The sequence below is a fragment of the Rosa chinensis genome, chromosome 5 (genome assembly GCF_002994745.2).
Source record: "Rosa chinensis cultivar Old Blush chromosome 5, RchiOBHm-V2, whole genome shotgun sequence".
Taxonomy (NCBI): Eukaryota; Viridiplantae; Streptophyta; class Magnoliopsida; order Rosales; family Rosaceae; genus Rosa; species Rosa chinensis.
This window is the reverse complement of record NC_037092.1, coordinates 6,966,969-6,991,253: the sequence shown is the minus strand read 5'-3', so window position 1 is coordinate 6,991,253 and position 24,285 is coordinate 6,966,969. Positions and strand designations below refer to the sequence as shown.

At 38.1% G+C, this 24,285-nt stretch overlaps 4 protein-coding genes, 1 non-coding gene and 1 pseudogene across 13 annotated transcripts; 4 read left to right on the top strand and 2 right to left on the bottom strand.

Annotated features, from left to right (window-relative positions):
• The first annotated feature begins 1,600 nt into the window (after positions 1 to 1,600).
• On the top strand, positions 1,601 to 1,672 carry TRNAG-UCC. Its single transcript has one exon. It is a non-coding gene; the product is annotated as a tRNA-Gly (tRNA).
• Positions 1,673 to 1,990: 318 nt separating this feature from the next.
• LOC112202807 lies at positions 1,991 to 5,480 on the top strand. 7 transcript variants are annotated; one of them, XM_024343821.2, is made up of 7 exons: positions 2,002 to 2,234; positions 2,689 to 2,833; positions 3,082 to 3,258; positions 3,554 to 4,208; positions 4,310 to 4,420; positions 4,838 to 4,983; positions 5,118 to 5,480. In XM_024343821.2, the coding sequence occupies exons 3-7, from the start codon at positions 3,160 to 3,162 to the stop codon at positions 5,268 to 5,270; spliced, it is 1,164 nt and encodes a 387-aa protein (XP_024199589.1). In that variant the 5' UTR covers positions 2,002 to 2,234; positions 2,689 to 2,833; positions 3,082 to 3,159; the 3' UTR covers positions 5,271 to 5,480. The 7 variants fall into 7 exon arrangements, with proteins under 7 accessions (XP_024199593.1, XP_024199592.1, XP_024199590.1 ...); XM_024343819.2 differs by having other exon boundaries at positions 2,689 to 2,906; XM_024343820.2 differs by having other exon boundaries at positions 2,664 to 2,906.
• A 472-nt stretch (positions 5,481 to 5,952) lies between these two features.
• LOC112202806 (uncharacterized protein YNL011C) lies at positions 5,953 to 19,722 on the top strand. 3 transcript variants are annotated; one of them, XM_024343816.2, is made up of 13 exons: positions 5,955 to 6,299; positions 6,387 to 6,519; positions 6,690 to 6,786; positions 6,905 to 6,948; positions 7,151 to 7,307; positions 7,834 to 7,905; positions 8,366 to 8,449; positions 8,765 to 8,866; positions 9,246 to 9,293; positions 9,462 to 9,587; positions 9,915 to 10,007; positions 10,174 to 10,372; positions 10,468 to 10,810. In XM_024343816.2, the coding sequence occupies exons 1-12, from the start codon at positions 6,002 to 6,004 to the stop codon at positions 10,291 to 10,293; spliced, it is 1,374 nt and encodes a 457-aa protein (XP_024199584.1). In that variant the 5' UTR covers positions 5,955 to 6,001; the 3' UTR covers positions 10,294 to 10,372; positions 10,468 to 10,810. The 3 variants fall into 3 exon arrangements, with proteins under 3 accessions (XP_040361319.1, XP_040361318.1, XP_024199584.1); XM_040505385.1 differs by lacking the exons at positions 10,174 to 10,372; positions 10,468 to 10,810 and adding an exon at positions 19,640 to 19,722 and having other exon boundaries at positions 5,953 to 6,299; positions 9,920 to 10,007; XM_040505384.1 differs by lacking the exon at positions 10,468 to 10,810 and having other exon boundaries at positions 5,953 to 6,299; positions 9,920 to 10,007; positions 10,174 to 10,315.
• Positions 11,143 to 11,517, bottom strand: LOC112203025 (cysteine proteinase inhibitor 1-like). The gene has a single exon (XM_024344055.1). The coding sequence runs from the start codon at positions 11,515 to 11,517 to the stop codon at positions 11,143 to 11,145; it is 375 nt and encodes a 124-aa protein (XP_024199823.1).
• On the top strand, positions 15,142 to 20,279 carry LOC112203023 (annotated as a pseudogene).
• A 3,643-nt stretch (positions 20,280 to 23,922) lies between these two features.
• LOC112203022 (cysteine proteinase inhibitor 1) lies at positions 23,923 to 24,285 on the bottom strand. The gene has a single exon (XM_024344052.1). The coding sequence runs from the start codon at positions 24,283 to 24,285 to the stop codon at positions 23,923 to 23,925; it is 363 nt and encodes a 120-aa protein (XP_024199820.1).

Sequence of the window (24,285 nt, the reverse complement as noted above, 5' to 3'; positions counted from 1 at the left end):
CAAAGTATTTGAAACTGTAGTCAGTTTTAATGCAATTCCAATCTCTTCACTACGTAGAACCAGAACCCCATTTACTCACTACACAACCAGTGGCGGAACCTGAAACTTCTCAATGGGAGGGCCAAAATATTAATAAATTTTTTTTTCAACAATTGATATTTACTATAAATTGATATTTACTATAAAATTCAAATACAAACAAATATTGAACAACAAAAACGAAAAATTATTTTTTCTTCATTTTCGATGCCATATATTAAGCATCCATTAATATTCTCCTTTAAATGCACCTTAATTAATAATTTATAGAATTCTATAAGCTAAATAAGTCAACTAATGAAGTTAATTATTATAATTATCAGTTTACAATGAGTAATTATCGTTAAGACTTCAATTTGGGGGGCCATGATTGTAAATTATAGTTTAATTTACTTTTAATTAGGATAAATACACAAGCCAATCAATAGCTTAGCAGCATTTTTCAAAATAATTGGGGGGGGCCAGGGCCCACTCCGGCCCCCATATAGTTCCGCCATTGTACACAACTACTTGGATTAAAAGCTACACCAACTAGTACACCAGCTTCTTCTTCTCCTTTCTTTTTTTTTTATTGTTTTTTTGTTTTTTTACATTGAAAACTCAAACCAGGATGAGAACAAGTATGTGATGTAGATGTGTGTAAGGGGTAGGTGCATTTGGCTTTTATGTACTTCTGTAAAGATTCAATGCCTTTGCAGCTACCTATGAACATTTTCAAAGATACAATCTTTATCAACTTATGAATATGAAAATTGAAACCCTTGAACAACTGGTTTCACACCATTATATATGATCATTCTCCACAACACCCTTTGTTGCTTTACTATCTCCTTTCTGTTCCAGCTCTCTGTTTTTCTCTCACTTCCTTTTTTTTTTTTTTTGGATAATGGTTTTTCTCTCACTTCCTAGTTATGCACCTCATGCAAATCATACCTTCTCCGGCCAACTACCAGCATAACATTAAGCTAGGATTACAAGTTAAGAATGGCGAGGAACAAAAGTTTCTGGGGATTTTGTTCTCTATCTATCATCCATTTTGTAACTTTAGACTGGTATTATGGAAACAAGGCTGTAATTTTGCTTTCAGTAACTTGTAATAGGGAATCCAAAAGAAATTCAAACAAGCAAACTTAAGTAGAATTTAGTATCTGGATTCGAAACCTTTGCAAAAACGATGGAAGGTAAACCCTAAAAAACCGATGAGTCAGTTGTTATGCTGACGTTGGTTTCAACTATGTTATGGTCTGTTATCAGTTTCTTACCCATCTTTGAAAAATTACTTGGGAACTGGAGCAAGATGGAAGCTGCACATTCGTGAGTAGTCAACAAGTTCATGATTAATTTGATAAGTAGAGTATGATTACGAGATTATGCTGGTACTTCCAATGATCTCTTTGACCTTCGTAACGAAAGCGTTTGAATTTGAATATGGAATGGAACCTAGTATCAGCTTTGATGTCCAAGGTGAGCATATGACTGCAGACCAACTGTTGATTTGTAGTTCAAAATCAATTCTTTTGTTGTCATCTTATTTTGCATTCCGAAGATTAAATAGCAAGTAGCGTCTGTAGTCCAACGGTTAGGATAATTGCCTTCCAAGCAATAGACCCGGGTTCGACTCCCGGCAGACGCATCTTTTGTCTTTTTGACCCATTTGTTTTTCCTTGGATTAGTTTTTAATTTTTTGGATTTTTTTTTAATACAAAAATGCTAGCTAATTATGCTAACACTCTGTGTTCGGACTTGAGTTGCATAAATATCTTTTTAAGAGGCATTTTTCACAAACGAATAGTCGAATAGGGTGAAATAAGAGGCGTTTTTCACAAACGAATAGTCAAATAGTGGACCTCTTTGAGTATCAAGCTCAACTTCGCCATACTTACAAGTTTAGCCAAATATTTGACAAAAATTGAAAAGAAAAAGGTTTCGAGAGTCAAGGGGAGAGTCCTAGTCATGGTACAAAACCCTGTCCTACTTGTGCTCAACCTTTTCAGTTTTCATATGTATATTCTCTCCTCTTCTCTTCTCACTCCTTTAGTCAAGGAGGTCCGTCTCCTTGTTTGCGATCACCCAAACCCTCTCTTTTCTCTACCAAATTCCTCTTCCTGTACGGTCTGCTCTGCTTAAATTCAATCCTGTATCTGCTGAATTCCGGCTTTTTCAAAGGTTTTAGCTTCTGGGTCTCTGCATTCTTGGTAAGTGATCAACTTCATGGTGTGCTTTTTTTTTTTGTTTTCCCTTGTTTTTTTAACTGGCTTTGAGGGCTTGTTGCATGTTGATCGATCAAACTGGGTTGCTTGTTGTTTAGCTTGTGGTAATGGGAATAAGGTATATCTTCCAAACTGCTCCGATAAACCCTAAACCCCAAAAATTGATTGTGTATGGTTTGTTTTAAATTGGAAACTAAACTAGCCCAAGGAGGTTTTAATATGTTGTTTAGCTTAGAGGGCATTTAGTGTTGCTTGTTAACGCTTCTCATGAGCAAAGATTTTTGCTTTTAGCGACTTGAGTTTTGACCAAGAAAATTGTATCGGTGAATTTTTATGCTAAATTGGAATCTCCACGTTCCAATGTAGTAGTTGGGAATGATCAAAGTCTCAATTTTTTGCTCTTGTCTGATGTAGGTGGCATATTTGCTTTTTTCCCCAGGGTATGATCAGTGGGCTGGATAATGGGATTTGGTTAAGTAGAACGTAAATTGGCTATTGTTGATGAACACCAATTGACATAATTTTCGTGCAATCTCGAGGCTTGACCAGAGAAGAAGCACTTCACCGTAAACATTTTGAATGTAGTAAGCAAAGATGACGTGTCACGCGTTGTGTTTCCTTTGGGCGAGGGGATTAGTGTCGAGTAATTTGTTTTCTGTATGTTAAGGCCATAATCTTTTCAAATTTACAGTTACACTATAATTGAGAAGAAACTGTTATTTTCTACAAGATATCAAAGTGTTGATCCCTGTTATTTACTTGGTGTGCATTGCCATAATGTTCCCTTGATCAAGAAAATATAGTATTTACTCATCAATCCACATTGCTGCAGCTTTGTGTAGTTCGTGAAGTGCGAGGTTGACACGTTATATCTTCAATTGCATTTGGAAGTTGATTACAATCTACATTCATGGATAAAATGGACACTTCTAATGGCATAGCATGGTTTGGGAACATTTTCCAGAAGTTTGAAGATATGTACCATGATGTGGATGAACTAGTGAAGCAGGTATTGGACTTAGTTTGTGGTGTGTAAGCATATAGATTTTCATTTTGTTTTATTGTACAAGTTTCTTTATTTCTGCCCATCTATTGTTTCTTCTTTCGTCTTATTCTTCTGCGTCTTCTTCTTTGATTTTGAGTAAACAATGTTAGCTCAAGCTTTCTATATTCTTCCAACTTGTTATGTTGATGTGGATGTGCCTTTGTTGATTTGTTGCTTGGATTACTCAAGTTCTTGGTCGATCCAGAGCTCAGTTACATCATCTCTACTCACACGGATGCTAATTTTTGTCTTTTCTCAGGCTGAAAGCCAGTTGGTGACAGTGGGTGCCAATGTTAAAAACTTTTTTGCAGAGTTAGACTTAATAGGAGATGCAGTCCCTCAATCTTCGGTGGATAAAAAGCCAGGGGCTGCTCCTGGTACATCTGTGGTACAGAAGACTGATGATGCAGTCAGTATAAAGTCACTGGAGGGCACTGATGGAGGCTGTGGTGATGGAGTCCACATAGGTTCTGTGGAATCTGTTAAGAGCGTTTCTTCTGGTTTATCATTGGAACAAGTTAGTGATAATCAGACACCTGACAAGAAAGATTCAATCAATGCTAATCAAGAAATTGGATTGGATATTGGAGCCAAATTGTTAATTCCAGCCTCAGATGATGTAGGAGAGTGTAACTCTTTCACGGAGGCAGAGGACAGAAGTACAAACCTTGTCGATATGTCTTCAAAATTTTCAGATGAGAAGAAAGACTCGAGCAATGCAAATGAAGAAATTGGATTGGACAGTGGAGCCAAGTTGTTAATTCCAGCCTTGGATGATATTGGAGGGTTTAACTCTTTCATGGAAACAGAGGACAGAAGTAGAAACCTTGTTGATTTGTGTTCAAAAATTTCAGATGACATGCGACTCTCTAACGCTCTTGAAATGGATATTCTCTGTAAGAAAAGCACTGCAGGTATTCAACCTTGTCCTCTTGATACTTCAGCAATATGAGGAATACCAAACTTTAAGAACATCTGTATATTTTTTACCCAAGATTTGTTTGACCTTGTCCAGGTAATACTGCAGCTAATTTGCCCATATTTGCAACAGAGCCCGAGGGGCTTGAACTGTATGATAGTTCTAGTTGTGATGAATCAGAGACAACCATGCATTTTCCCGGAACTGGTAATTCATCATTTCATCAATCTTTCTAATATACATGCATTGTATTGCCTTAAGTTGAAATGTATTATAGTATCGTAATTATCTAAGTTTTGTGTTCTTGTGCGACACTTATCAGTATCTACTATAAGACACTTGGTAATTGGCACCTTCCTTAGAAGCTTAGGATTTACTGATGGATAGTTTTGTTTAGTGCCTTATTAAAGGTGGAAGTTTCACTCTCTTGTTTCAGAAGTTACGTTTAGAATCTAGATCCTTGGAGATTTTTAAGCTCTCTCTCGTCTTCACTTCTCAGCCTAATGAAAGCACCAATTTTGATCTATAGCTGCCACTTATTTCTCATCACTTTAATGTTTTGCTATATTAAGGACGTATATGTTCTCAGCTTTACTTAATGAAGCTCTCATGGTTCCATTTTAGAAGAGCCAGACAATGATGTTACCGGCTCGGGCTTGCAAACTTTGGGATCATTGAACAAGGTGGAGCTTGGTGAAAGTTGCATTGTAGTAGACTGTACTGAACTTGAATGCAGTTCTGGTGAAGCTGTTAAGCGCAGGTCTTACAAGGTTTGTGTGAGAAAACTAAATAGCTGCTAGAGTGTCACTGACTTATACACCACCAGATTTTTAAATGCATGCTCTTTAGCCCACACATTGACACGACTGATATATATTGTTTTCTCTCGTTGTCTGGCTTTCAGAAAAAATTGAGGGACGCATTTGTTTCAAGAATGAGACTGTTGAAGAAGCAGAATAATGATGAACTGAGGAACAGTTTTGCAACACTCACACTCCCTGAGAAATCAAATTCGCCTGATTATGAATTTTTTGAATCCGACTGGGAAATTGTTTAGATAAGAGTATCATCACTCTTCATATGAAGTCTATTCACATCATCCTGCCTCCAATATCTTGTAGAGTTGAAAAGACTGAGGCCTTCAAAAGGCTGTAATTATGCTTCCATTTACATAGTCCCAAATTCCCAATGCAATTTTCTCTCTGAGTTTTGAACTAATTGTTCATACAGGGTTCAATATGAATGAATTTCACATTTATATTTTATGTTCCCTCTGTGGATTTGAAAATGTCCTCTCTGTTCTGTTTCTCTTTCTAAATTCCTATTCTAGTTTTTCATACTTGCTAATCAAATTCTTCATTTTTTGTTTGATGATAATCAAATTCTTTATTTTCCTTTAAAGAAACTTGTATTTTTGTCAGGAAAAAAAAAAAAATGCAAATCCCTCATCTCAAATGAACATATTGTGATTAATAACTTTGATGATTCCTTCTTACAACAGGTCACTTTGATGATTAATATGCCTTGTAAATTCCTCATCGCGAATAACATTGACGAACTCATATTATACAACAACAAATCTTTTGCGAGTCAACATCTTACGCGCTACTAGATCAAATGGTATTGGACGTATGTATTGACAATTTTAGTAGTTTTTTGTTTTATGACCCAAAAATAAAGAAAAGGCTCCCGTTTTTGGTTTTTACTTGAAACGAAAAGAGTGATGGAAAGGATATGTGCCCCTCCAAAAAAAAACAAGGGAAAGGCCCAAAGGAAAGACGCGGGAATATGGCGGGGAGTTGGTTGGGTCCCTTTCCCTCTCCGTTTCTTACTCTCAATCTTCCCCAGTTTCCCTTCTCCACCAGATCTCACTCCATGTCGACTCTCCGCTCCCAAAACCCTAACCCTTCCTGCTCCTCCATTCCCAATCCCACCCCCGCCGCCCAGCCTTCCCTCCTCGTCTTCTCCGGCGGCACCGCCTTCAACGGCGTCGTCGAGGACCTCAAGACTTTCACCACCCGCGTCGCCCACGTCCTTCCCGTTTCGGACGACGGAGGCAGCACCGCCGAGATCGTCCGCGTCCTTGGTAATTTCTACCGTTTTTTTTCGTTTCGAAATTGGATCTGTTTTTTGCTTGGGGATTTGTATTTAGACGTGTTTATTTTGCGATTAGGTGGTCCGGCCGTCGGAGATATACGGTCCAGGTGCTTGAGATTGGCCGATAAAAGCACCTCCGAGGCCGTCGCCGTCCGGCAATTGCTCGGTCATCGTTTACCGCTTGATGCACGCCAAGCCAAATCCGAATGGTAATACGTTTAGGGATCAAGACATTTAGGGATTGCATTTGAAATGATTAAGCCTTGTTTTACTGTTTGAGATTTGTAGGTGATGTAATTATATTTCCTAAATTACTCTCATTTACTTGCTAGGTGGTGGGGGTATTGAGTAAAAGTATGCTGAGTTGAGAATTTGACAGGTATGATATTGTGGAAGGAGAACACAATTTATGGACAGGAGTATCAAAGCCCTATAGGGAAACCATTCGAACTTTTCTGGTTTATTTTCAGAATCAGGTGAGTATCCGAATGACATCGCTGTAATGTTTTTTCTGAAGTGGCTGGAGAACACTCTTTCCAATTGCTGCTAAACTTTTCTGAACTACTTCAATTGTATTTTTTTTTTCAAATACAGATTCTCCGTCGATCTGATGAATCGTTTTGCTTCAGTAATGGCAGGTATGAATCTTGAGAACAGCTGTCATCTGATGTTTTCTGTTTGTTTCTTTCTGGTGCTTATGTGAATTAGTGAATGTTAGCTATCACAGTTTTTTTTTTCCCTCCCGAGCAGACGTTTTTTAGATAATGTACCGTATCATAACTGGATTTCACCGTGTGATTATATTATTCCTTTACTGAATTGGCTCCCAAATTTTCGCAGCATTGGGAATTTCTTCTTTGCAGGAGCACGTGTATTTTTTCGGTCTTTGGATGCTGCAATATTTTTGTTTTCTCGAGTGTCAGATATCCCATCAGAAAGTCTGGTTCTTCCAGTGATTTCTACTAATGACAGGCTTACATTAGGATGTGAATTATCGGTATGATTATTGGCATACACTTCATGTGCTTTTCAAGACCTATGCATGCATTTACTTTATATTGTGGTATTGGTTTCTAAATTGATCAGGTGCAACATATGTATTTACCTATAAATCATAGTTGGATTCATTATATGTTCAATGCGACGTCTGGCAATCATCTTTATTAGTTCCTATTGGCATATCCATCACCAGCAACTTGAGTTTATTCTCCTTTTCTTTTGTCAAACCTTGAAAGCCTGGTGAAGGTGGGCTTTGCTACCACTGCCTTTGTTCCAGGTCAAAGGGCTTTACTCTTATGAAAAAAAAGAAAAAGTTCAAGAGACTTTACCCCGTACTCGTAGACACCTTCTAATTTCTGGAATTTCTGGAAGATATTTGAAAATAACTATTTGCTCATGAATGGTTTGATCCTTGTTGAATTCTTTTCATATCCCATCATCAGTTCAAGTAGCTAGTATAGTATAGCTTGCAAGATTGTGCTGATATTTGATCATGCTGATTTTTTTGTGCTGTTTATTTCTAGGATGGAACTATAATACGAGGGCAGAATGAAATTTCTCATCCAACCAAGGGATATATGGCACTTGTCAATAAGGTATGTTAATATAGTTTTCATGATCTGGATGTCTGAACATATTGGTTTTGGTTTTCTGTTAGAAGTATTTCGAAAGTTTGAATTTGTACGAAGACATGGAACTATTTAGAATGTTTCACACCATCAAATACATAAAGTGGTATTGAGAAGTTGAGTGTTTTAGTATCAGTGCTGTGGAGGTATGGTCCTCTATGGTGGTAATGGTGTTGTTATCGATGTAATACTGCTGCTCGAAGGAGGGAAAGAGTTTTGTTTTAATTTTCAGTTTCAAAGATTATAATTTTTTTTTTCTCAGAGACTTTATGAAGTCTAGATGGTCTTGTCAGTTATGTTGATGAGTATCAAACCAACAATTCATTGACTGTGTTTGGACCTGCTAATCGAATCTAATAATTTAACCAGCCAGCTTCTACTCACCTCATTATCATATCTAATTGAAGTGATGGCTTATTGTGGACAGGGAAACTCTTCAGCTCCTGCACTCTCTTCGAGGATAAAGAGGGTATTCTACATGTCAAGTGAGGGCCAAAACTTGCTTCATGAGGTGAATGATACAGAATAAGGTTTTGTTTTCTGTGCTGTGCCCATGTTGCAATTATCTGTTTTTCTTCTTGTTCTTGTACTTACATGGGAAGGCCCTTCATTTCAGTCTTTCTTTAAATCACTGTCCTTTTCTCTAATACTTCCAAGGTATTTAACATTCTAAAGATTTCAACTTCACGAAAATATATTGGTCTGCCTCCCGCTTTTCCTAAAGATCCAAAATGCTTACTTATTCTATGAAGTTTATGTTGGTTGTCTATGTGCTTATGCAATTCCTGAAATCAGAACTCATATAAATGTTTTTCTTGATGAATAGGTCTTCCCTGCTCCAAACCCAGCTGTGATGGATCAGCTACGTAATGTGGATTGCATTGTTTATGCCATGGGTTCTCTCTTTACTTCCGTTTGCCCATCACTGGTAACTTTAATGCCCAATATGTTACACTTTCTTTTTGTTTCTTTTTTTAATTATGTAGTTGAAACAAATTTTTTACCTGACCTCTAATTATGTTTAAGAAGTCCTGATATTTATTGTTTTTGTTGTTTTTTATTCTCCATGGAGATATTATAAGATTTACCTTTTCTTTTGAATCAAATTGTTCTTGAGCAACAATATTACATCCATGATCCTATCTTGCATGCTGCATCTAAAAGTCTACTTCTTAATTTAACAGTGATTTACATTTGCTGCTTTTTCCTTATGAAGATTCGAGAGCCCAGCTGATGCTTGCTTGATTTGAAATTTGAGAATCCTTTATGTTTTTATTCTTTTTCATTTCTCATGTCTCATTTCTTAGGTGTTAATTGGCATTGGGGAGATTATATCTTCAAGGTCCTGCCCCAAGGTACCAGTCATCACACTTTTAATCTACACATGTCACAGGATACGAGTGTCATTACACAGCCAAATTTCCAATGTTCTCCAGATTTGTCTTATGGATAGACATAAACAGCCACAGTATTTTTGCCTGTCTAGTTATTTATTGAATTAACTTAATTTGTCTTGATACTAGGTACTTTTGTTAAACGGTACCCATGATCGAGAGACAAGTGGCTTCTCAGCTTCTTGCTTTGTAACTGCTATTACAGATGCACTAAATCGAACATATGGAGCCCCTCATAACTGTCTCAAAAACCTTGTAAGTTACTACATTACTAGTCTCTCTTTTTTTTTTTTTCACTACAATTTTTGTGGAATGACTAAACTAAAACAAGAACTCTTCAATATAGAATATTGGACAAGCTATGCATAAGAATTAAATGCTTTCTCAAACTCTTTGTGGCATACTGCCCCAATGGAACATAGCTGGGTATGGTTGCCCTGGTTTTCCTTCGGACATACTACTTTTAGGTGCATCTAATTTTTACATTTCTTTGTTGATTTAAAATTAAGCAAACATTTAATTTATTTTAAATTTCATTTAAGCAAACATTTAATTTATTTTAAATTTCATATTTTGATGCAGCCCAGTCATTATATCAATACCCTCTTGGTGCCCAAAGATGGTGAGATACCTGTTAATGTTCAATGCTTAGCTGACCAAGGAATTTTTGAAGTGGTATGTATGCTTTGAACTGCACTTCTTAACAGTTTGCCTTGAATGGGTGCTTTGGTCTATCGATTTCCATTTTGTGTGCGTGATGCCTTGACTGCCACAAATATCTCTATTGTTATATGGACATCAAAGCTCTGACATGAGTGCGTTTTTTTTTTTTTCCTTGCAGATTGTTGTTGACTCTGTACATGATCCAAAAGTGGGTGTGGTATTTGACCCCAAGTCGTTAATACAAGCCCTTGATGATTTGATAGGCAGACACATGCCTACAAATGTTACAGTGGTCTAAATGACGACATTGCAGAGAAAATGTTGAAACCTGAGCATAGTTTCATGTGGCTTTTGTTCATAGTTTCATGACTGTTGAGGTACAAGTTTAATAGCAAATCACTTGCTAGTTCATGTTTCCAGAGATTTCCCCCGTTACTGGTTATTCTAAAAATTTAACTGTGTTTGATTTCAGGAATACTTATCTGCTTTAATTGTTAATTGATCTTCACTTGCAAGCAGCAAATTAGGTACTTTTATCGGAGATGTTGCAGGCTCAATTCAATTGAACTGCATCAAGTTTATGATCAAAAGATCAGAGAATGCAGTACCTCTCACTAGATGTTTTTAGATGCTGTACAGAATCGAGTTTGATATTTATGAACTGGAAAAGAAAGAAAATGTCTGTCACTGCAATCATATGATTATGCTTGAGGAAATTGATTCTTATGTATATAAATGTTCTCTGTGTCTATATCGTCTTGTACGCCAACACAAACTCGCTAAGGCCTAAGCATAAGGAATATTGGTTTCAAAAATTATAGTTTTTGTTTTTCCTATTGAAAAAGCAAATCCTTTTCAAAATCTTCAAATTCAGGTAATCTCGAAGCTATTATATGGTGTAGCAATATAGGACTTTGAAACAATTCGCACAAGCATATTCAGGGCTCGGGAGTGTTCGATAGATAGTCGAAGCAAGCAGTGCTAGTGTGCTACATATGCTCTTATATCCAAATTGCACAGCAAGGTAGAAAATTGCATCAAAACGGGAAAAAAAAATGGCATAGCAAGGTAGACAATTGCATCCAAACGAAAGTTTAAGGTAGACAATTGAATCCTTCATCCAATACAATAGATTGTGAAATCATCGCTAATTAACTTGATGGAAGGATTCCAGTTTCCTGAAATTCAGCCAAGGTCTATCCCAGACATGACACTCATAATTCAGAATTGGGCTAGTAGGCAAGGACTCATCCCTGACCGCAATGACAAGATAATAACTCATTCCTTCTACAACCTGATCAAGGCCACTGACCACTCTCTGGAACACCAACGTTTTCCCGGATTGCTTATTGAACTCGGAGACAGCAAACTCGGCGATCTCTTTCACCTCGGGGTCGTTGATGTTAAAGGGCAGGCGTGCACCAATTACCGGACCGAAGGAAGCATCGAAGGAAACAGCACCAACGGCGAGGAGAAAACCAAAGAGAAAGAGGGAGAGGAGGAGGCAGATTGGACGCATCATGATGGCTTACGGTTGGGGCATGGAGGCTACTCAGGCTAGGCTTGGGCTGCGTACGTTGTTGTCTTCTATTTTTTTGAAAGAGGGCTGCGTTGTTTATATAGCAAATAATTAGAGTCCTAGGCGATTAAGGCGTATGTGCATTGGTAACATTTTGAGCAAACTGCTATATAATAGGATTTCCAAGCTCAGAATTGAAAACGAACTGATAATCTAATTCGTTTAAGTTTTGATTTTTACCAAACAACGAACCAAAGGCAATTGACTCCACCTTATTTTCTATATAATTTTTCTCTTTTCACCGTCTTCGATAAAGAACTATATTGTTCATCCAAAACATAGCCGCCCTGGCTTGAGTGGCTTCTGTTTTCTTCCATGCCGGCCGCTGTCGGTCTCCCCTCTCAGTCGAGGTATTTGAATACAACTATATGCTAATTCTTTTCGTAGCCCATCATCAGTTCAAGTAGCTAGTATAGTATAGCTTGCAAGATTTTACTGATATTTGATCATGCTGATTTTCTTGTGCTGTTTATTTCTAGGATGGAACTATAATACGAGGCCAGAATGAAATTTCTCATCCAATCCAGGGATATATGTCACTTGTCAATAAGGTATGTTAATATAGTTTTCATGATGTGGAAGTCAAAACCTATTGGTTTTCGTAGTTAGAAGTTTTTGTTTTTTTTTTTGGCGAGTCTGTTAGTAGTATTTTGATAGTTTGAATTTGGGGAGAACTTGATTGTTTTGGTGTCAGTGCTGTGGGGGCATGGTGCTCTGACCTCTGTGGTGGTAATGGTGTTGTTATCGATGTAATAGTGCTGCTCTAAAGAGGGAAGGAATTTTGTTTGAATTTTAAGTTTCAAAGATTATACTTTTTGGTTTTTTTTTTTCCTTTAAAGTGGCTTTATTGAAGTCTATATGGTCTTGTCAGTTGACTCAGTTCCATGTTGCGTTTCAGACGACCAATTAATCGACTCTGTTTGGACATGCTAGTTGAATCTAGTAAAATAACCAGCCAGCGTCTACTCACCCCATCATCATATCTAGTAATTAGCATGTTAAGAATGGGGAAGCTCAAGGTTGAATGTCCTTTGCATTTTGCTCTAGTTTCAGTTGCAGGGTAATATTCCAGAACTTCTCATATATTGAAGCAATGGCTCATTGTGGACAGGGAAGCTCTTCAGCTCCTGGCCTCCTGCACTCTCTTCGAGGATAAAGAGGATGTTCTACATGTCAAATGAGGGCCAAAACTTGCTTCATGAGGTTTTCTTTTCTTTGCTGTACGTGCCGTGTAGCAATTTTCCATTTTTATTCTTATTCTTCTACTTACATGAATGCCCAACATTTGAGTCTTTCTTAAATCACTATCCTTTTCTCTAATACTCCAAGGTATTTAACATTCTAAAGATTTTAACTTCATGAAAATATACTGGCTTGCCTCCTGATTTTCCTAATGATCAAGGTGCTCTCGTATTCTCAGAAATTTATGTTGGTTGTCTATGTGCTTAATTATGCAATTCCTGAAATTTGAACTCATATATAAGACAATTTTTCTTGATGAATAGGTCTTCCCTTCTCCAAACGCAGCTGTGATGGATCAGCTACGTAAATGTAGATTGCATTGTTTATGCCATGGGTTCCCTCTTTACTTCTGTTTGCCCATCACTGGTAACTTTACTGCCCAATATTTTACACTTTCTTTTTGTTTCTTTGATTAATTGTAGTTGAAACAAATTTTTACGTGATCTCTAATTATATCTAAGAAGTCATGATAGTTATTGACTTATTGCTTTTGCTGTCTTTTGAATCAAATTTTTCCTGAGCTACAATATTACACCCATGATCCTATCTTGCATGCATAAGACAGTATTGCTCTAGAGGACGCTTCGGATATTGTCAAAACCCCTACCAAGGTGATGCATAATGCTATTATTTCAAAATGTTTCTTTGGAGAGGCCATTGTTGTGATCAGAAAAATAAATATGAGCTACTGTTTGCGTTGTGTGAGCAAGCATGCATCGTCTCGCTAAAATAGTGAGAGCTAAGGTTGAAATCCAGGAAAAGGAAAAGAAGGAAAATTTGGTAATTAATTAAACAAAAATCCTATGATTTTATGTTAATCAATAGAGAAATTTGGTGATACGTTAATCAATTAATGTAATTTACGCACAATTTGACCAAGAAAATAATGGAAATGGGATTCTTAGTGATATGGTAGATTTGAATTCCCAAATCTGGAATTCACTGACTAGGGAAGTGGAACTGGGCTGGAATTCTCACCAATTTAATCAATGCCCAAATGTAAATTTGGAATCAAGAGATATAAATTGTTCTATTTACTTCCTTTTTCTATATTTTCTGGAATCCCGAGAAAATGAGATTGTGGTAAAATAAAACTTAGATTGATTGTGGTAGAATAAAATTTAGATCTTTTGATTGTCGTAGAATAAATTTGGATATTGTAAAATACTTAATATGCATCGAAAGGTCGAAACCTTTACTTTCTTATAAAACCCTAGCTCTCAATCGTCTCTTTTCTAGGGCAATAACTTCAACCAAAAAATCACAATGCATCTTCACTACCTTCTTGTACTGTTTACTCTTTTCCTCGCTGCTGTTGCTCAAGATTTTGATTTTGTTCCGGATACTGGTGGTCATCAGCCCCTTCAGAACCCTGCCACTGACCCCGATGTAAAAGAGATCGTGGGCTTCGCCGCTCAAAATTATGATTTTCTGGAAGATACCGGTGGTTATCAGCCCCTTGAGAACCCTGCCACTGACCCCGATGTAAAAGAGATCGTGGACTTCGCCATCTCGGGGATCAACTTCCAAAGCTTGAAGAACTTGGTCCTCAAGGGAATAGTCCGGGCGGAGCTGCAGATGGTAGAGGGACTCAATTATCATCTTGTGATTGAAGTCATGGACCCTGAGCATCCTAACACAATTAAGGAGTATGAGTTCACTGTCTTTACTAGATATTGGGATAATATTCAGGTATTGAAGTCATGGAGATTATGTCTATATGGATGCTAGGCTATAAACTGGTGTGGAGCATGCCAACTTCCGTCGATTTCATTTTTGTGTCTTTATTATTATCAAGAAATTGACGTGTTATCATTAGTAGTTGTTATTTGATATTCAGACTGGTTATGTTTCTCCACAATACAACAGTAGTCGATCTACTCCATTCGCATCTAGAAGAAAAACAAAAAGAAGTCGCGCAAATCACCCAAGATAAGAAAACAACCTAGTGGGGAAAACTTTTTAGAAATTTATTAATAACCAAAAATGATGTTTTCAGAAATGCCAAAACAAAGTAGCAGAAAGAGCGTTTCACAATACAATTTCAAGTCTACTGAGTAACACAACGGCCGGAAAGAGATATCTTTCATGATGAGCTTTAATCAATTATCAGATACATGACCTATGAACATTGTACCGGCTTGCTCGAAAGATGTTTCTTGTCCGTTAAACTTGGTGTCGGGCGAGGGGATCAGCTGTCCCGAAATTCCTAGTCCCTACCCTGTCACCTTGACACCTGTCCATTAAGTATACACCCGACTAACTTGAAAAAGAAAAAGAAAAAAACAAACAGAAAAGAGTGTTGGCTGGGAAAGACGCGGGAATATGGCGGAGAGTTGGTTTTGTCTGTCTCTGTTTCTCATGTCGACTCTCCGCTCCCAAAACCCTAACCCTTCCTGCTCCTCCATTCCCAATCCCACCCCCGCCGCCCAGCCTTCCCTCCTCGTCTTCTCCGGCGGCACCGCCTTCAACGGCGTCGTCGAGGACCTCAAGACTTTCACCACCCGCGTCGCCCACGTCCTTCCCGTTTCCGCCGACGGAGGCAGCACCGCCGAGATCGTCCGCGTCCTCGGTAATTTCAACCGTTTTTTCGTTTCGAAATTGGATCTGTTCTTTGCTTGGGGATTTGTATTTAGAGGTGTTTATTGTGCAATTAGGTGGTCCGGCCGTCGGAGATATACGGTCCATGTGCTTGAGATTGGCCGATAAAAGCACCTCCGAGGCCGGTCATCGTTTACCGCTCGATGCACGCCAAGCCAAATCCGAATGGTAATACATTTAGGGATTGCATTTGCAAATGATTAAGCCTTGTTTTACTGTTTGAGATTTGTAGGTGACGTAATTATATTTCCGAAATTACTCTCATTTACTTGCTAGGTGGTGGGGGTATTGAGTAAAAGTATGCTGAGTTGAGAATTTGACAGGTATGATATTGTGGAAGGAGAACACAATTTATGGACAGGAGTATCAAAGCCCTATAGGCAAAACCATTCGAGCTTTTCTGGTTTATTTTCAGAATCAGGTGAATATCCAATGCGCATTGCTGTAATGTTTTGTCTAAATTGGCTGGAGAACACTCTTTCCAAGTGCTGCTAAACTTTTCTGAACTACTTCAATTGTATTTTTTTTTTCAAATACAGATTCTCCGTCGATCTGATGAATCGTTTTGCTTCAGTAATGGCAGGTATGAATCTTGAGAACAGCTATCATCTGATGTTTTCTGTTTGTTTCTTTCTGGTGCTTAAGTGAATGTTAGCTATCACAGTTTTTTTTTTCTTTCTCCCTAGTAGACGTTTTTTAGATAATGTACCTTATCATAACTGGATTTCACTGTGTGATTATATTATTCCTTTACTGAATTGGCTCCCAAATTTTCGCGGCATTGGGAATTTCTTCTTTGCAGGAGCATGTGTATTTTTTTGGTCTTTGGATGCTGCAATATTTTTGTTTTCTCAAGTGTCAGATATCCCATCAGAAAGTCTGGTTCTTCCAGTGATTTCTACTAATGACAGGCTTACATTAGGATGTGAATTATCGGTATGATTTTGGCATACGCTACATGTGCTTTTCAAGACCTATGCATGCATGTGCTTTGTATTGTGGTAGTGGTTTCTAAATTGATCAGGTGCAACATATGTATTAACCTATAAATCATAGTTGGATTCATTATATGTTCAATGCGACGTCTGCAATCATCTTTATTAGTTCCTATTGGCATATCCATCACCAGCAACTTGAGTTTATTCTCCTTTTCTTTTGTCAAACCTTGAAAGCCTGGTGAAGGTGGGCTTTGCTCCCACTGCCTTTGTTCCAGTTCAAAGGGCTTTACACTTATGAAAAAAAAGAAAAAGTTCAAGAGACTTTACCCCGTACTCGTAGACACCTTCTAATTTCTGGAACTTCTGGAAGATATTTGAAAATAACTATTTGCTCATGAATTGTTTGATCCTTGTTGAATTCTTTTCATATCCCATCATCAGTTCAAGTAGCTAGTATAGTATAGCTTGCAAGATTGTGCTGATATTTGATCATGCTGATTTTTTTGTGCTGTTTATTTCTAGGATGGAACTATAATACGAGGACAGAATGAAATTTCTCATCCAACCAAGGGATATATGGCACTTGTCAATAAGGTATGTTAATATAGTTTTCATGATCTGGATGTCTGAACATATTGGTTTTGGTTTTCTGTTAGAAGTATTTCAAAAGTTTGAATTTGTACTAAGACATGGAATTATTTAGAATGTTTCACACCATCAAATACATAAAGTGGTATTGAGAAGTTGAGTGTTTTAGTATCAGTGCTGTGGAGGTATGGTCCTCTATGGTGGTAATGGTGTTGTTATCGATGCAATACTGCTGCTCGAAGGAGGGAAAGAGTTTTGTTTTAATTTTAAGTTTCAATAATCTTTTTTTTTCTTAGAGACTTTATGAAGTCTAGATGGTCTTGTCAGTTCTGTTGAGGAGTATCAGACCAACAATTCTTTGACTGTGTTTGGACCTGCTAATCAAATCTAATAATTTAACCAGCCAGCTTCTACTCACCTCATTATCATATCTAATTGAAGTGATGGCTTATTGTGGACAGGGAAGCTCTTCAGCTCCTGCACTCTCTTCGAGGATAAAGAGGGTATTCTACATGTCAAGTAAGGGCAAAAAATTGCTTCATGAGGTGAATGATACAGAATAAGGTTTCCTTTTCTGTGCTGTGCCCATGTTGCAATTATCTGTTTTTCTTCTTGTTCTTGTATTTACATGGGAAGGCCCTTCATTTGAGTCTTTCTTTAAATCACTATCCTTTTCTCTAATACTTCCAAGGTATTTAACATTCTAAAGATTTCAACTTCACGAAAATATATTGGTCTGCCTCCCGATTTTCCTAAAGATCCAAAATGCTTTCATGTTCTATGAAGTTTATGTTGTTTGTCTATGTGCTTATGCAATTCCTGAAATCAGAACTCATATAAATGTTTTTCTTGATGAATAGGTCTTCCCTGCTCCAAACCCAGATGTGATGGATCAGCTACGTAATGTGGATTGCATTGTTTATGCCATGGGTTCTCTCTTTACTTCCGTTTGCCCATCACTGGTAACTTTAATGCCCAATATGTTACACTTTCTTTTTGTTTCTTCTTTTAATTATGTAGTTGAAACAAATTTTTTACCTCAGCTCTAATTATGTTTAAGAAGTCATGGTATTTATTGCTTTTGCTGTTTTTTATTCTCCATGGAGATATTATAAGATTTACCTTTTCTTTTGAATCAAATTGTTCTTGAGCAACAATATTACATCCATGATCCTATCTTGCATGCTGCATCTAAAAGTCTACTTCTTAATTTAACAGTGATTTACATTTGCTGCTTTTTCCTTATGAAGATTCGAGAGCCCAGCTGATGCTTGCTTGATTTGAAATTTGAGAAACCTTCGTGTTTTTATTCTTTTGGGTTATTATCACAAATGGTACCTGAACTATACCTCAATTTTATCGATGGTACCTGAATTTCAATTTTGATCACAACCAGTACCCGAACTTTTCGATTTCATTTTAAATGGTACATAGAGCCACCCCCGGTCACTATTCCGACTAAAAATGGCATGGGAGGCGATCATAGTGATGATTTTTGATGATTTCAAGGGTTGCGATCATATATAATGATGATTTTTTGGTAATAGACTTGCCTTGAACTTTTTTTTATATTTTTTATATTTTTAGATTTGGGTTTTTTGGCCGGAATAGTGACCAAAGGTGGCCTTAGGTACCATTTAAAATGAAATCGAAAAGTTCGGGTACTGGTTGTGATCAAAATTGAAGTTCAGATACCATCAATAAAATAGAGGATAAGTTCAGGTACCATTTGTGATAATAATTTGTGATAATAACCTTATTCTTTTTCATTTCTCATGTCTCATTTCTTAGGTATTAATTGGCATTGGGGAGATTATATCTTCAAGGTCCTGCCCCAAGGTACCTAGTCATCACACTTTTAATCTACACATGTCACAGGATACAAGTGTCATTACACAGCCAAATTTCCAATGTTCTCCAGATTCGTCTTATGGATAGACATAAACAGCCACAGTATTTTTGGCTGTCTAGTTATTTATTGAATTAACTTAATTTGTTGTGATACTAGGTACTTTTGTTAAATGGTACCCATGATCGAGAGACAAGTGGCTTCTCAGCTTCTTGCTTTGTAACTGCTATTACAGATGCACTAAATCGAACATATGGAGCCCCTCATAACTGTCTCAAAAACCTTGTAAGTTACTTCATTACTAGTCTCTTTTTTCTTCTTTTTTTTTCACTACAATTTTTGTAGAATGACTAAACTAAAACAAGAACTCTTCAATATAAAATATTGGACAAGCTATGCATAAGAATTAAATGCTTTCTCAAACTCTTTGTGGCATACTGTCCCAATTGAACATAGCTGGGTACGGTTGCCCTGGTTTTCCTTTGGACATACAACTTTTAGGTGCATCTAATTTTTACATTTCTTTGTTGATTTAAAATTAAGCAAACATTTAATTTATTTTAAATTTCATATTTTGATGCAGCCCAGTCATTATATCAATACCCTATTAGTGCCCAAAGATGGTGAGATACCTGTGAACATGCTTAGCTGACCAAGGAATTTTTGAAGTGGTATGTATGCTTTGAACTGCACTTCTTAACAATTTGCCTTGAATGGGTGCTTTGGTCTATCGATTTCCATTTTGTGTGCGTGATGCCTTGACATGAGCTTATTGTTATATGGACATCAAAGCTCTGACATGAGTGTTTTTTTTTTTTTTATTTTTTAATTTTTTTTTTCCTTGCAGATTGTTGTTGACTCTGTACATGATCCAAAAGTAGGTGTGGTATTTGACCCCAAGTCGTTAATACAAGCCCTTGATGATTTGATAGGCAGACACATGCCTACAAATGTTAAGGTGGTCTAAAATTCTAAATGATGACATTGCAAAGAAAATGTTCAAACCTGAGCATAGTTTCATGTGGCTTTTGTTCATAGTTTCATGACTGTTGAGGTACAAGTTTAATAGCAAATCACTTGCTAGTTCATGTTTCCAGAGATTTCCCCCATTACTGGTTATTCTAAAAATTTAACTGTGTTTGATTTCAGGAATACTTATCTGCTTTAATTGTTAATTGATCTTCACTTGCAAGCAGCAAATTTGGTACTTTTATTGGAAATGTTGCAGGCTCAATTGAATTGAACTGCATCAAGTTTATGATTAAAAGATCAGAGAATGCAGTACCTCTCACGAGATGTTTTTAGATGCTGTACAGAATCGAGTTTGATATTTATGAACTGGAAAAGAAAGAAAATGTCTGTCACTGCAATCATATGATTATGCTTGAGGAAATTGATTCTCATGTGTATAAATGTTTTCTGTGTCTATATGGTCTTGTACGCCAACACAAGCTCGCTAAGGCCTAAGCATAAGGAATATTGGTTTCAAAATTTATAGTTTTTGTTTTTCCTATTGAAAAAGCAAATCCTTTTCAAAATCTTCAAATTCAGGTAATCTCGAAGCTATTATATGGTGTAACAATATAGGACTTTGAAACAATTCGCACAAGCATATTCAGGGCTCGGGAGTGTTCGATAGATTGTCGAAGCAAGCAGTACTAGTGTGCTTCATATGCTCTTATCTCCAAGTTGCACAGCAAGGTAGAAAATTGCATCAAAACGGGAAGAAAAAAAAATGGCATAGCAAGGTAGATAATTGCATCCAAACGAAAGTTTAAGGTAGACAATTGCATCCTTCATCCAATACAATAGATTGTGAAATCATCGCTAATTAACTTGATGGAAGGATTCCAGTTTCCTGAAATTCAGCCAAGGTCTATCCCAGACATGACACTCATAATTCAGAATTGGGCTAGTAGGCAAGGACTCATCCCTGACCGCAATGACAAGATAATAACTCACTCCTTCTACGACCTGATCAAGGCCACTGACCACTTTCTGGAACACCAACGTTTTCCCGGATTGCTTATTGAACTCGGAGACAGCGAACTCAGCGATCTCTTTCACCTCAGGGTCGTTGATGTTAACGGGCCAGCGTGCACCAATTACTGGACCGTGTTGAGAATATATACATCCCACATGGGAAAAATGGGATATTGCCTATATGTTTATAAGAGTTTGGGCCACTCCATCCATTGCCAATTGGTTTTGGATGTGAACCCCATATTACTTTATCATGATATCAAAGCCACGTTACCCACGTGTGCATGCCTAACGGCCACACGGGCTCCACGTCACCCAAAAATTGTCCACGTGTATGACTTGAAAATTCGTCACACTTGCGGGGGCGTGTTAAGAATATATACATCCCACATGGGAAAAATGGGACCTTGCCTATGGTTCGTACGCAGCCCTAGCCTAGCCTGAGTAGCTTCCATGCCCCAGCCGCAAGCCATCATGATGCGTCCAATCTGCCTCCTCCTCTCCCTCTTTCTCTCTCCAGTTTTCTTCAATGCCCATAATAAAGTAATCTGGGGTTCTAACATTTAACTCTGTTTGATTTCAGGAATACTTATCTGCTTTAACTGTTAGATATTCACTTGGAAGGATAATGTTGCAGGCTCAATTCAATTGAACTGCATCCAGTTTATGATCAAAAGATCAGAGAACGCAGTACCTTCCACAAGATGTTTTTAGATGCACTACTGAATCAACGTTGATATTAATGAACTGGAAAAGAAAGAAAAATGTCTGTCAGAGCAATCATTTTATCATGCTTGAGGAAATTGATTCTTATGCATATAATTCTTTTCCGTGTATAGTACGCCAATACCAACCTTTTCCCTAAGGCCTAAGCATGAGGAATATGGGTTTCAAAATTTATAGTTTTTGTCTTCCAATTGAAAAAGCAAATCCTTTTCGCAAACTTCAACTTCAGGTAATCTCCAAGTTCTATTATGTGGTTCGTACAAGCATATTCGGGGCTTGGGATTGTTCGATAGATTGTTGTAGTAAGCAGTGCTAGTGTGCCACACTATGTTCTCTATGTTCAAATATATATTTATACCGGTACGATTATTAATATTGGCCTATTGGGTTCTATATATATTCCGATCACCAACTCAAACTGAGAAAAGGAGATAGAGGCCACCGTGAAATCCTAAGACCACAACTTGTCAACGGAGACGGAGGGCTTACCTGAGTCGCTTTATATCAACAATATCATTCAGATCTATACTCGCACCAATGTCTTCAAAACCCTAAACAAACAAAAACACGACATTTCGATATAATATTCAACTTTTATTAATCGTTTCCTCCCCCTCCTTTTTTTTTTTTTTTTGAATAGAAGTTGAAATCAATAGATCAACAGCCAGAAAAAATGGCTAAGTCTACAAAGCTTACATAAGAAAGCCAAAATAAAAGACTACCCTACCCAAGCTATAGCAAACTATTAGAGTCTCTGATGCGCTCGCAATTTTGCAAGCCTATACAAAAGTGATTAACCTCGTCTCCTACGGAAGAAATATTCAACTAATCCTTGCTTGCCAGGCACGCAATTGTGGTACAAACACTGATTAGAAACGTCATAGAAGACTTATAGAAGCTTCACCACCTTCGCATAGACTGGAAGGAAATAAAGCAAATGTAACTAGTAAAGAACCAGCTCATTCCCTTTCGGGTTGGAGCCTGTACTACCACCTGCCTTGTCTAGCTTTGTGAGAAGCTTTTTCTTTACTGCCCTATTCTCGTCCCCCTGCTTTACTTTCTTCTTTTCACCATAAGGTTGCTTGTTCCGACTACCTGCAGGTCTCCCCCTTTTCCTTTTTACCTGAATAGGTTGTTCCTCATTGTGCATCACCGGTACCAAACCCAGATGTTCTAGTTCTAGATTCAGGTTTCTTTTTCCAACAGCTAGGTTCAACTTAAGCTTCTTTGGAGAGATCATGATAGTATCCTCCTCCCGTTGTCTCCTCTGCCCTATAACACTTTCTGGGACAGCCATCATCTCAGGCAGCTCTCTGATATGAGCTGGACGCCGGGGCCGTTGTAGCAGCACTGCCGGATTATGAAGCAATCGCTCCGGCAGTTGGTTGGGAAGCACAGTACGGAAGACCACATCCGGACCTCCCATGCAAACCCTAGCCCGAGTTCCTGCACACACTGTGCTAGATGATGCCGAACCAGAGGTCGAGTTAGGGTGCCCCATCTGTGACGCACCCAGAACCGTGCGTTCTGCCTCATCATTCTCCTCCAATGGAGGTCCCGAGCAAGGTAGACCTACGTGAGTAACATAGCCACAAATCGAGCATCGACCAAAGAGTTTATCAAACTGAAACTTGCAGAGGAACTCGACCTCATCCTCTACCCAATACCAGCGTTGGAAGGACAGAGGTCGGTTGAAAGGGATATCCACCCTGATTCGGAGCTTTCCAACCTTCTTGGCCTGTTTATCAATCTCCTTGAAATCACCAAGGGTAAACCCAATCATAGTCATCACCCTCTCCGAGCGGAACGCAGGAGGGATTCCTTGTAGTGTAATCCAGTATGAGGATACGGTGAAAGGGACCGAGTCCATGGCCGCCACACCATCATAGTAAGCTAGGGAAATCGGAGCGTGATTATATCCCCATGGAGATCCCTTCCAAATCCGATCCCGGTCATTAGCGTCCGACAAAGTGATGAGAACCCTCTGTCCCTCCGCTTCCTCCACCCTTAGTGATCCATTCATCCGCCATGCATTGCGGAACATCCCCATAAAAGAGCGAGTCTTGTACTCCCGAGCGGTCAGTAGCTTCCCCAACATAAACACATCTGCCTGTCGCAGACCTTTTCCTTGCGTCGGTCGCAGATCGACCTGTTTCCTCCCCTCAGCAATTGCTAGAGAAGAAGCCAGTCGAACAGCCATGGCATCAACAGAAGTCATTGTTGATGATTGCACAGAAACACCGCAAAAAAAAAAAACCCTAACCCTAAGAGAGCAAAGGAGGCGGCTCTGTTTTTTTTCTTTCTCCCCCTCCTTTATTACAACGAGGAAAAAAAAAAAAAAAATATATATATATATATATATATATATATATATATATTGCATCCTTCATCCAATACAATAGATTGTGAAATCATCGCTAATTAATTAACTTGATGGAAGGATTCCAGTTTCCTGAAATTCTCCCAAGATCTTTCCCAGACATAAGACGCATAATTCACAATTGGGCTACTAGGCAAGGACTCATCCCTGACCGCAATGACAAGATCATAAGTCACTCCTGCTACGTCCTGACCAAGGCCACTGACCACTTTCTGGAACACCAACATTTTTCGGGATTGCTTATTGAACTCGGAGACAGCAAACTCCGCAATCTCTTTCACCTCGGCGTCGTTGATATCAACGGGCCAGGGTGCACTAGTTTCTAGACCTTCGACAGAAACATTGCCAACGGCGAGGAGGAAAGCAAAGAGAAAGAGGGAGAGGAGGAGGCAGATTGGACGCAT

Coding starts and splice junctions, on each gene's coding strand:
- LOC112202807 (XM_024343818.2), top strand. CDS start 3,160: ATGGATAAAATGGACACTTCTAATGGCATAGCATGGTTTGGGAACATT. Junction 4,209..4,309: donor CTGTAAGAAAAGCACTGCAG/GTATTCAACCTT, acceptor GACCTTGTCCAG/GTAATACTGCAGCTAATTTG. Junction 4,984..5,117: donor TTAAGCGCAGGTCTTACAAG/GTTTGTGTGAGA, acceptor TCTGGCTTTCAG/AAAAAATTGAGGGACGCATT.
- LOC112202806 (XM_024343816.2), top strand. CDS start 6,002: ATGGCGGGGAGTTGGTTGGGTCCCTTTCCCTCTCCGTTTCTTACTCTC. Junction 7,308..7,833: donor CATTAGGATGTGAATTATCG/GTATGATTATTG, acceptor GTTTATTTCTAG/GATGGAACTATAATACGAGG. Junction 7,906..8,365: donor ATATGGCACTTGTCAATAAG/GTATGTTAATAT, acceptor TATTGTGGACAG/GGAAACTCTTCAGCTCCTGC.
- LOC112203025 (XM_024344055.1), bottom strand. CDS start 11,517: ATGATGCGTCCAATCTGCCTCCTCCTCTCCCTCTTTCTCTTTGGTTTT.
- LOC112203022 (XM_024344052.1), bottom strand. CDS start 24,285: ATGCGTCCAATCTGCCTCCTCCTCTCCCTCTTTCTCTTTGCTTTCCTC.